The sequence below is a fragment of the Leiobunum rupestre genome, chromosome 11 (assembly GCF_980474605.1).
Source record: "Leiobunum rupestre chromosome 11, qqLeiRupe1.1.hap1, whole genome shotgun sequence".
Classification (NCBI taxonomy): domain Eukaryota; kingdom Metazoa; phylum Arthropoda; class Arachnida; order Opiliones; family Sclerosomatidae; genus Leiobunum; species Leiobunum rupestre.
This window is the reverse complement of record NC_143394.1, coordinates 7966363-7978012: the sequence shown is the minus strand read 5'-3', so window position 1 is coordinate 7978012 and position 11650 is coordinate 7966363. Positions and strand designations below refer to the sequence as shown.

The following is an 11650-nucleotide window of genomic DNA, read 5'->3' as shown; positions in this document are numbered from 1 at the left end:
TTAGTCGTCTTTGAAAGAAAAGATTCTTCAGGCGAAACTATAAAGTCCAGGGGGGGGGGCTGAAAAGATGGTAGTCACGTGATTTTGTGGAGTACTGCAGCGCCATCTATCCTAAGAAATACGAACTATTATTCATTTTATTTTGCTAACAATGGTTTAAATTTGGATCGATTCATCTAAATTATATAATTATTATTATTATTTAAAACATTTTGAAATAGAAGGGTGTAAGTTAATTAGCTGTCTGCCGTATCTGGAAGGAATAATTTTTTTCTTTACCGTCGCACGGCCAACTATGAACACGAGTTACTGAATCGATGTTGGCTGCGAAATGGTAGTCACGTGATTTTGTTTTGTCATTTTAACAAGTTGGTTAAGACCAAATTTACTTTATAGTTTCGCCCAAGAGGAAACAGACATTTAGAAGTTCGCCATTTTAATGATATATAATTTATACTAGATGACACGGTAGATGGCGCCAGTTTGAAGTTTTAGTGCGAACGGAATACCTCTCAGTTGATTTATTACAAACAAAACCTTTTAATTTATTATTTTAAGCAATATTTTATTCTCACTAAAGAAAATTTCATAATGTGAAAAGTAAAAAGAAAAATTAAATTATTTAAAACACGAGAATAATATTAAAATTAAAGAAGGCTGGCGCCACCTGTTAAGTGTTTGGGAATTTAAAAATGTACCCCTTAATGTCGTTACTCCCGCAACAGAATCTTCTCCTTTGTAATATTTGTCTTATTACGTACGCGAGGAAAAAAAAAATTTCCGCTGTTTTAAAATAATTGAAAATATTAGAAGGTTTGCGCCATCTATTAAGTATCTGTGAATTTATAAATCGTCTCTTTTGTAAGATGTATCTATTACGCGCGTTAGAAAAAAAATGTAAATTATTCATCGTTTCTAGATATTTGGAAATTTCCCAAGGCTAGCGCCATCTCTTAAGTCTTTAAGGAATTAAATGTCAACCCTTAATTTCGTTACAATTGCGAAAGAAAATGATATTTTCTTGTAAGGTCTTTTTTTAAAAATAATAAAATAAAAGAGCAGTAACTTCATTCTCCCGGAGAATACTGCACTCAACTTTAGGAAAATCGACCTTTATTACGGTGGCCGTTAAACATTCATTACAATTACAATGTCACTTTGATCGTTCCACGCGACATTCAGGGTAAAACTTTAATGTCCGGGTGAGAGAATTATCCGCGAAACATGATATAATATCATATTTTTTGGATTTAATGACGTCTTTTAGGAACCATTCCAAACATTTCTTCCACAACCGCGAATGACGCGGAAGAATAACAACTTCTGAAGAAAAGTCTCGAGTTTTTCCGGCAATTTTGCAACTCGTCTGAGTTACGACGATCCGTATAAACCCGGCGCGCGTTTATACACGGATGTTTACCCGCGAAAATTGCTTTGTTCCTTTGCAGGATCTTTTTGTTCTCGGTAAAAACGCTGGCGTATATAAATATATACTGTTTCAAAGGGCTCCCCAGGTACCGCTGATGATGACTCTTCTTTCACGCTTCCGCGGACACCAGTTATTCCTCCAAGGAGCCGACAGATTTTGATGATGTGGCGAGATTTGCTCCTGTCGTGACCTTGCCGAAGATTCCACTTCTTTAGTTTTATTAAAGAAAATTCTGAGAAATATTTGGCGTTTTGTAAACGGAAAAAAAATTATATACTTTTTTTGATGGAGAAAAATCAAAATTCGGCTGGCTGGTTGGCGGAGTGATAACGTACGAGTCTGGCTTCCAGGCCCATCTAACGTGATTCCCCAACTAAATCCCATCTCTGAAATAAAACACTCATTTTTCCCCTCAATTTTATTGCGTTTTTTATTTTACCCTTCATACATAGCTTTGGAAGATATAATTTTTTTTTTAATAATTGAGTTTGTACAACTTTTTATAGCCGAATATAAAGATTTAAATCCTGGATTTACTTCTCAATTATTGTCTAAAAATGTTAAACCCCGACAGATGGAGATACTTTATTACAAATTGTTTAACTCGTAGGTTCTCGGTTACCATCAATAAGTTAATGATGAAAATGTTCGTAATTAACATTACAGTAACAATATTTTTAATTGATTTTATTACCAATAGATGTCGTTGTGGATACATTATATTTATCTTAATTTTAAACATGTTTTTATTTATTTCGACGTTCATATGGTCTGGTCTATGGATATTTATATTAATCTAGTCTATCGTAACGATAACCATTCTGCAATATCTAATATACGTCTAACCCAATATCTTCGCTTGTTCCGCGAAAGTTAAGTTATTCATTTTACCCCGTCTCCGTGACAACGTCGTTTAAAGGCAAAACAACTTTTGAAACTAAGGCTTAGCGTATATTTTGTTTCCATGGAGACGAAGCCAACGAAGCCACTTTATACTCAAATATCACGCGTAGTCATTTCAAATATATGATGGGATATTAGAAATGGTACACCATTTTTATAACGTCAATTGATTTACGTAATTATAGATTATTTTTTATTATTATATGTCTCTATCGGTTTAGATCACAGAATCTTTAACGATTAACGACTATTTACAAGTATGAGCACTTTACCATAAACCTTTTCTTACATCCTGAAGCAACATTTTAAGGTTGCGCTATTTATTGGAAACAAATACGTAAGAATGCTTGCTTTAGTTAAGAATGTATTTCATTATATTTAGAGATATCGAATACCTTGAGACGTGGCATCATGCCAAAAAAACACACGTCACACGCGTATGCTCCAATCTCGTTCCAAGAGGTAAGTGTTAGATAACCAATGAGACCCCGCACCGATTTGATTGACTCTTAAGGGGAGGAGCTTACTGTAGGATCGTGAAGGGAATTGGAAAAAACGCCTAAAATCAGTGTTTCCAAAATAGCACTGGAAAATAATAGTAAATATGGTAAATAATGGTAAATATTGGTATATATTGTATTGTAATGTGTGAAATCAAGAAAATCATGAAAAAAACCGGAATATATCAACTTTAGAAGATCTTAAACTTTTTTTAATTACTCTACAAGTCTGTTCTATATCTTAAAGGTTCTATCTCAATAAATGTAGGTTTGAGTTTTGAATACTGTAAATAATTAATTGAAATGTACTTTTTATTATCTACCATTGTCAACCCCCTTTTCCCATTTTATACCATAACGTTATTTACCATTGTTTACCCCTTTTCCCATTTTATATCATAACGTTATTTACCATTGTTTACCCCTTTTCCCATTTTATATCATAACGTTATTTACCATTATTTATCACCTGTTAAAAAAAAGCTGAGAATCGTCTCAACATACATTCTGGGTTTATTTAAAAACTTTATTTATAGCTCGGAAACTATATCACGCAGCAATTATAAATAATATCTTTAGATAAACCAAGCTATTTCCTTTCAATAAATACCACACTTACATTAAATCATGAAAAATATTTTAACAAAAATGAACCTCAATTATTTGAGTGCCTCGATTCAACGTGTAACTTTTACGATTGATTCAAAATCAACAATAAACCAAATCATAGCGGCCTTCGAAAACGTTTCAGACATATATTTAGAAAATGAAATAATTACTACAGCACTTTAGAGGTTAATCAAATAAGTTAATTTCATTAATCGTGCCGCCATCTATTGGTCTTAAAAATAACTAATAGGGTGGTACTTTTAACGGCGTTTCACTCTCAAAGCAATGTTACCTAATAGCATTAGCGAAAACTACGGATATTCAGTAACGATTAATGCAAACCACTTTAGCAGTTCAGGTAGCATTAATTTCGAGTATAGGTGGATCCTAGCCTGACGTCATCGGTCGCTGAGGTATGACGTCAAAGTTACATTAACATCTGCTTTTTCGTCAAACTGCGCATTCGTGAGACACACCCTTGTGGTTTAGTTTTGCACCTAATGTAAACCAGACGAAGATGATACCTTGACATAATAAGAATCTACATTAGTGATGACGTCCACTTACAAGGAGACATCCCGAAGTGTAACCCACCGATTTTGTTCAAACTCGGGGGATTGGTAGACGTTCATGAATCATGAAAAATCCTAAAGGGAATTTATTCAATGGGCAACCGTTTTGCCATGGCAACGAAAAATGTTTTTGACAACACAAAATATTAAATTTTCCCATTGAAAATAACATGGGATTTTGACCTCAAATTGATCAAAAGTTGATCAATTTTGATGTTTTTTTTGTCAATTTTTATCTACTTTTTCTATTTTTGGCATTTTCGAATTTTTGAAATTTGTTAAAATTTGACCCTAGGAATCGGTCAGAATCCCATGTTATTTTCAATGGGAAAATTTAAATTTTTTGTTGTCAAAAACATTTTTCGTTGCCATGGCAAAACGGTTGCCCATTGAATAAATTCCCTTTAGTATTTTTCATGATACACGAAGGTCTACCAATCCCCCGAGTTTGAACAAAATCGGTGGGTTACACTTCGGGATGTCTCCTTGTTAGGCTTCCCCCCTGTTGTGAACAGTAACCTCGTCATATTTAGTTTTTAAGTCGATAGATGGCGGTGTGATTATACCAGAGATATTAGATTAATCCAGATATTAGTAGTAAAAGACTTGTACTAATGCTTGACTATTCAAATCTTGAAATTGTAGGTAACAACCAAGGATCGAACAAATGTGTTTTTATTCGATAAATAAAATACCCTTGGTCGAGCTCTAAATAAATCTATATTTTGTTTTGTATTCTTTTTAAGTATTTATTTATTTTTGCACACAATTTTGTTCAACTGTGGCCTCGGCCGAACATTTTTAAACCCTCGGCCTCGGTCTCAGCCAGAGGGAGTTTTCGGACCCTTGTTCGATCTTTGGTAAATCAACGACTCTAAAATTGGATTTTTCTACCATAATTAAAGTAACATTTTTTTTATCGACCACTCGCGAGGTCGCTGTTAAACCAAATAAGGAATTTAGAAGAGACGCGTATATTTCCAGTGACGTAAGGGAAACGACCGTAATAGTTTCTAAAAATAGCCACTAGGAAATTGGGAGAGGATTAAAATCTCAAAGGTCTATCGAACCAAGACGCACACCCAAACAAATAACTCGTCCAAAGATCCAAAGTGTCTGACACTCCGTCAACGTGAGCGGTCGACGTATAACTAGCGACTCGTCGGTGCCTCTAAACGAACTTGGTCCCGCGGCGTTGCACGGGAATGAGCACTAAAAACAGAAGCGAGGACACCAAAGTCACCACGAAAAAGATCCAAAACAGCAATCTATCGATCACGATGGCAATCTGCCTCCATTCGTTCACCGTCCTCGTGTAATGGTCCTCCTGCTCCTGCCTCGCCAGCAAGTACCGCAGTGTCCGCAGGATCTCGTCCTGCACGCGATTGGCGGTACCGCCGGAACCGGAGCCACCCAAACCGGAACCGCTGGTACCCGGTACGCAGTGATGGTGGTGACTCCGCGTACAGCGAGCTCTGTGTTTCGCGTTCAGCACGAAGTCGTTGAGATTGGCGTTGGTCAGCGACTCGGTGCTGGAGAACTCGGTGGAGTCGCGCAGTTCCTCGTGCAAGGCTTCGATGTTGAGACGGCAACCGTCGCTGGTTTGCCCTCGGTAGCCGTTACTCGCCGAGCCCAAGTCCTTGAGAAGGTACGAATCGCCGCCGCAATGAGGACCGTTGTTCTTCGAGGGGTTCTTGTACTTGACGCACGTGCACGAGGCGATCAAGTCGAGGATCAGGCGGCGCATCCAGGAAGGCACTTCGCGGCGGTTCGGGCCCCGGTAGTGGAAGTTCAGCACGATCACCGTCATCACCACCGAGATCGAAGTGATTGCCATCACCGCCGTCAAGTAGATACCTGAGACAAAGACACCCACTCGTTTTACGCACTCCCAATTGGCTGGAATAGATCGATCACGTTTAGAGCGAAGCCCATAAGCCTCGTTCACACGTACCCTCGGAAACATTTTGCCTCGTTTCGATCTCGCTGCGGTTCTTAGCGTTTGGAAATGTTTTTGTTGACGCGTTTGATTTCCAGTGAGTTTTGAAGAAAATTGGGCACGTGTAGTATAGAAATATAATTAGGAGTTAGTCTGCTCACGCATTTGGGTGCCGTTTCAGAACATTATAATTAAAAACTAATGCACCCAGAAGAAATTTGTTGGATTTATTAAACAATTAGACAAAATATTGCGAGACATTTTCTTCTAATCAAAAAGATCACGATTGACGATTTTAGTAAAAAAAAGGCTCATGGTTCACAAAAACCAAATCGATGAACGGTCACTGTTCACACGACGGGATACAAACGTTGCGGGAGCACTCGCATCGTTGCAGAGGGTAGGTGTGAACGCGGCTTTAGAGGTTCGATTTTGTTGCCTTTGTTTATACAAGGATAATAGCTAATAGCTAAAGGATACGAAATAACCCGCGATATTCGCTCCCCTTCCGTAATAGTTTCACTCCCACAAGTTGGGAGAAAAGGGGGGACTAAAAAAGGGGGAATGTGTATGATCGTGGTAAGACCACTTTGTAGCGCCCTCTCTACTAAGGATATTTGAAAATATCCTTAGTTTTGTCGCACCGTTAAAATGAAGAGAGCATACATAATGATGCGGTTAGCCGGGAGTAGTGGCTCACTCCTGTAATCCCAGGCGTCCGGGAGGCAGAGTTTGTGGATGGCCGTGTGAGGACGACCACCAATCCCCTAACGGGTGGTCTGAATACTTCCGCCAAGGGTGTCCCCACCCCTGTCCCCACGTATCCCCCCGTTGGCGTGGCCGTTACACATATCTCGCCCTGATTAATCAGTTATTGTGTGTGTGCTGGTGTCTAAGGCCTCGGGTCGACACTGATGTGTGTGTATCTCAAAAAAAAAAAAAAAATAATGATGCGGTTTCACATCATAATGAGTACTAATATCCATTTTATTAATCGCCTTAATCGATCTTATACATTTTTCTAGGCTTTTTGATAATATTTTATCCCCCGACTACAGGACAGTTTAGACTTATCATAATTTTTCCACTTACTAAACACACAGTATTTTCCCATTTTACAAAAGAACTATTTAAATCAAAGCTCAAATCAAATCGCCGTTAAAGTTAAAAGTTTTAAAGCTATCCCGCCACTTGACCTTGGCGCCAAGAATCGCAGATTTTGGCCTGTAGGTGGCAACAGCAAGGACAGCTAGCGTTTTACCAGGATGCCATCCCCCCTTTTTCCACCCACCCCATCGAACCGTCGGGGGAGACGAGAGAGGTACGAGCTCGCTTCGCCATTTCGTATCCTTTAGCTATTATCCTTGGTTTATACTAGATGGTGCCAATTTAAACGTTTTGGCGGGAAGGAAATACAGATTTATTTATTACAAATAAAAAACCAACTTCTAACACTATTTCATGTGATGTAAAAACACAGATTACATTCGGAATAAAAGAAATGAGAAAAGTTATCTTTTTGCGTTTTAACTAATTTAAAATTTTTTGGTGGCTTCGATTATTAAAAAATCGGACTTTAATGGCGTTGCCCCTGTGAAACGATCTTTTCCCTTGAAAATGTGTATCGGCCTAAAGAAGTTGGCGGATTTCAAAGTTGTCCGGATGTATTAAAAAAGAAGGTGAGAGGCAAAATTTCATGAAGAAATTTCGCTACTTTCGGAAATAATTATAATTTTTTTTAATTATTTTTGTCGCTAGGTGTCAGGCTAAAAGTGTCAATGCTCAATTTGAAAAGCATCGCCGAAGTAGGAATAGCTCTTTTTCAACCGAACAAAAGGTTTTTTGTGTTGTCAACCGTGGTACGGTGGTATAAAAACAGCTCATTTACATTTTACGTTTAGCACCTAGAGACGAAAAGACAATATTTATAAAATTGAGTTTTAAAAATTAAGGAAACAGTGAAATTAAAATAAGAATTTCATTGTAGTTGTGTAAGTAAAACTATAAATTGGAACAATAGCCCCGCCACTCCCTTTGCTCCCCTTTCTCGACCCCCCTTAAAGTACTTTTTAAGGAGATTCCAATGGTGCAAAAAATTATTCCCCGTAAAGTATTATTTAAAAAGATAATTAAAAATTGCCCAAAGACTAAGCATTGGCGCCTGACGGCGCCGCGCACTCACTTCGCTAGAGCGCCGCGCTGGAGGGCCGGACCGGTGCCCCTCCCCCAGCCCCGTTCTTATAATCATCATGGGTGCATATATAAACCCCATTAAATATATCTCCTTAAGTATTAATTCCCGAAAAATAATGTTTCGCATTAAAAAAACAAAAGGATTACAATAATGCAAAAAGTTTTAACCGCAATTTATTATTTAGAAAGGTATGATAAATGTAACATTGTTACTTGCCATCAATTTTTACCACGGAAAATACGACATATTTCGAGATTTTTGTACGTGTAAACTAAAAGTAAAACTGGACTCGTAAACGAAGTATTGGCTAGAGGCCTGCGCCGATCTGATATGGGTCGGCGGCGGCGTTTGACCAAAAATATACCGGCGTTTAGGCCTAACGGTAATAGTTAGTGTAGGGAGCTGTTGGCTCGATCGTGTGGCATGCAGGGCTTGCCACCACCCTCCTACGCATTGTAACCCGGCCACCTGAATTAAGGGCTTCAAAAGTTGCATGATGACTTAGGCCTAAGGTGGTGCCTTGGGTATTAGCCTAGCTGATTATTATTATTATTAAAAAAAAACGTTCGGTTCGTACATCTTTAAAATTAGTATAACTTTAAAATTAATTATTTGCGGCTAATAATTTTTGCCCCATTAGGTTCCCCTTAGTAAGTGCGTTGGTAAAGTGAAACTAAAAAGTGGAAAACATGTGGCGGGGCTATTGTTCCAAACTGTGAAGTTTACTTCTGTAGAGGAACCCTATTATTCATTTTTAATTTTATGTAAATAATTTAGACCAGGAAAAAATCAATCTTCTGACAGGAGACTTAAAAAATACTAAATTAAAGAACGTATTTTTCTTGCTGCATACTAACAGTACACCCATAACCATATTTGCAGAGCAAATACTTTGGTGTGAAAAAAGTCAATACAAAGAGTTCGAGTTAAAATCTACCACCGTCTTTAATAGTGGGTGAGTACGGCCTGGGAAAACGCAGCTACCTTTAAAAAATTACATATTGCTTCGAAATTAAATAGATTAAATTAATATTTAACGCTTTGATATCTGGGCCTTAGCCACTTTAAAAGGGCGAGTTTAACATTTAAATAAATAAAAAATTAAATTATAGATTTATGCACACCTTTATTGGTACTTTGACTTTCATATTTAAATTTCCTAATGCTAATTTAGAAGTTACTTTTCAATCTTGGAGGTGCAATTTGGGTTTCATATTTTCCCAATAAACGGACCCAAATCGATGGGCAGGTCACTTCCTTGATTAACGACGCACCCCTCAAAAGATTAAATCAGATTTAATCGTGATTATTTTGATTAAATTCAATTTAATCACGATTAAGTTGATTAAATTACGTTTAATCACGATTAAGTTGATTAAATTACGTTTAATCACGATTAAGTTGATTAAATTACGTTTAATCATGATTAGAATGTTTAAATCTGATTTAATCATGATTAAATGATTAAATCTGATTAAAATGATTAAATCTGTTTAAAATGATTAAATGATTAAATCTGATTAAAATGATTAAATCTGTTTAAAATGATTAAATCTGTTTAAAATGATTAAATCTGTTTAAAATGATTAAATCTGTTGAAAATGATTAAATATGTTTAAAATGATTAAATCCTGATTTAAAAATTATATCGTGATTAGTATGATTAAATCGTACTTTAGTTTTGATTTTAATGATAAATTCTTGATTCGACCGATTATATTGCTTAAATCGTGATTAAAATGATTAAATCTAATTACAATGATTAAATCTAATTAACAAGATTAGATCATGATTAGAATGATTAAATATCGTTTAAATGATTAAATCCTGATTAAAAGATTAGATCATGATTAGAATGATTAAATCTCGTTTAAATCGTGATTAGATTTTCTAATCTTGATTAGATTTTTTAATCTTGATTACTCTGATTTAATCATTTTACTATGATTAAGACGCACCCAAAATGGAAGTGACCTGCCCCTTGACCCAAATAAATTCTATAATTCTTCTTCCTATTTCTATTCTATCCATTATAGTTTTTTGCGCGATTTAATTAAAGGATAACTTTGATATCCACTTGAGTTTTGATTATTTATATGCCCTTAAATCTCCGTGAAAATTTTAAAATAATTCCCTATTTAAAGTTACGATCATCCGGGTTCCAAAAAAAAACTTTGGCTAAAAGTCCCGTGAGCAGATTAAATTTTTTTTTTTTCGTATTGAGGTATGAATTTGAAATAAATTTTGTACCGGATATTCAACGCAACGGGTTGTAAATAATCGTTTATCTTTCGCAAATTTACAGTGCGCAACACAACAATTTCCGATTTTATGACCCCAACGCAACATAGAACAATAAAATTTCCTACATTCATTTTTGGTTAATCCATCGAGAGTCAAATAAAACAAGCCACGAAACGCTTTGGCTGATGGTCTTAAAAATTAAAGGGGAAAATTCGATATATTTTAGGTTTTTTTTTATTAGTTAATTTATTGTTTAAAATAAATCAAGCCGTTTATTATAAAAGAAACCAGATGGTGCTAATAAAATATATTTATTAGGGAACTGACGCCCTCTAGAATTTTTTTTATAAGGAAATTATATTGTTTTGCCATAACGAAAAATGCAATAGCACCATGGAAAAACCTAATACATGATATTTATTTGTTTTTTGCACTTAAAAAACGTCCAAAAAATTAAGTATTCTAAAGGGGAAACCAATTAAGGTAATAATTATTTAGTTTGATCATATTATCATTGTAAAATCATTTGAATGGGATACATTATTTTGCTAAACCAAGAAAAGGCAAAAGTGACATAATTACCAAAAGTGTGACAATCCCTGTACTCTCGTATGCTAAAGGTTTAATGAATGAATGTATTATATCGTAGGTAGATGGCGATAGCGTCTCCGCAGAACGACGAAAAATCAAAAATACACCAACTTTGACCAGTGCTTCTTAGTTCCTCCGTTCCTCACTACGAGGCGTTATTTGTTGGTTTTAACTTAGTTTCCTCCCCAAGGCATACTTTCCCTTCTCCCCTCCCAACTTGTATTTCGCTCGTAATATTCATTAAGAAATAGGTCCGATTGACACACTTTTGATAATTATGTCACTTTTGGAAAAGGTAATACTCCCACTGTGGGAAGATATATATTTTGACATATTTATTTAATTACTAGGGATATAGTAATTAATTAACTTATGATTTAAGCCTTATTTTATTTATATTTAATTTAGAAAAAGTTTTTCCAGTTGATTTTATAGAAGATAATATTATCCTAAGCGATATGTCGTAAACTTCTGGTATAATTTAAATAAATTCAAGTATTTGAAGAGAAAAATAGAACCTCAACATTATTTGAATTATAGCCTCGCGTATTCCTAACACTAATTACGACAAAGCTCTCTGTGGGATGGAAACCATTGTGAGTAGTATTGCTTCAGTATTCATAGCTATCCTTATATATAGAAGTCCTCCTTTATGCAGCATCTAATTAA

General features: G+C 35.8%; 1 protein-coding gene across 1 annotated transcript in view; it reads right to left on the bottom strand.

Moving 5' to 3' along the window:
• Positions 1-5019: 5019 nt before the first annotated feature.
• LOC149921258 (neuronal acetylcholine receptor subunit alpha-10-like) overlaps positions 5020-11650 on the bottom strand; it is a 304760-nt gene continuing 298129 nt past the window's right edge. The window contains exon 7 of the mRNA XM_090163313.1: positions 5020-5870. Within this exon, the coding sequence (XP_090019439.1) occupies positions 5185-5870 (686 nt within the window). The 3' untranslated portion in view covers positions 5020-5184. The remainder of the gene's footprint in view (positions 5871-11650) is intronic.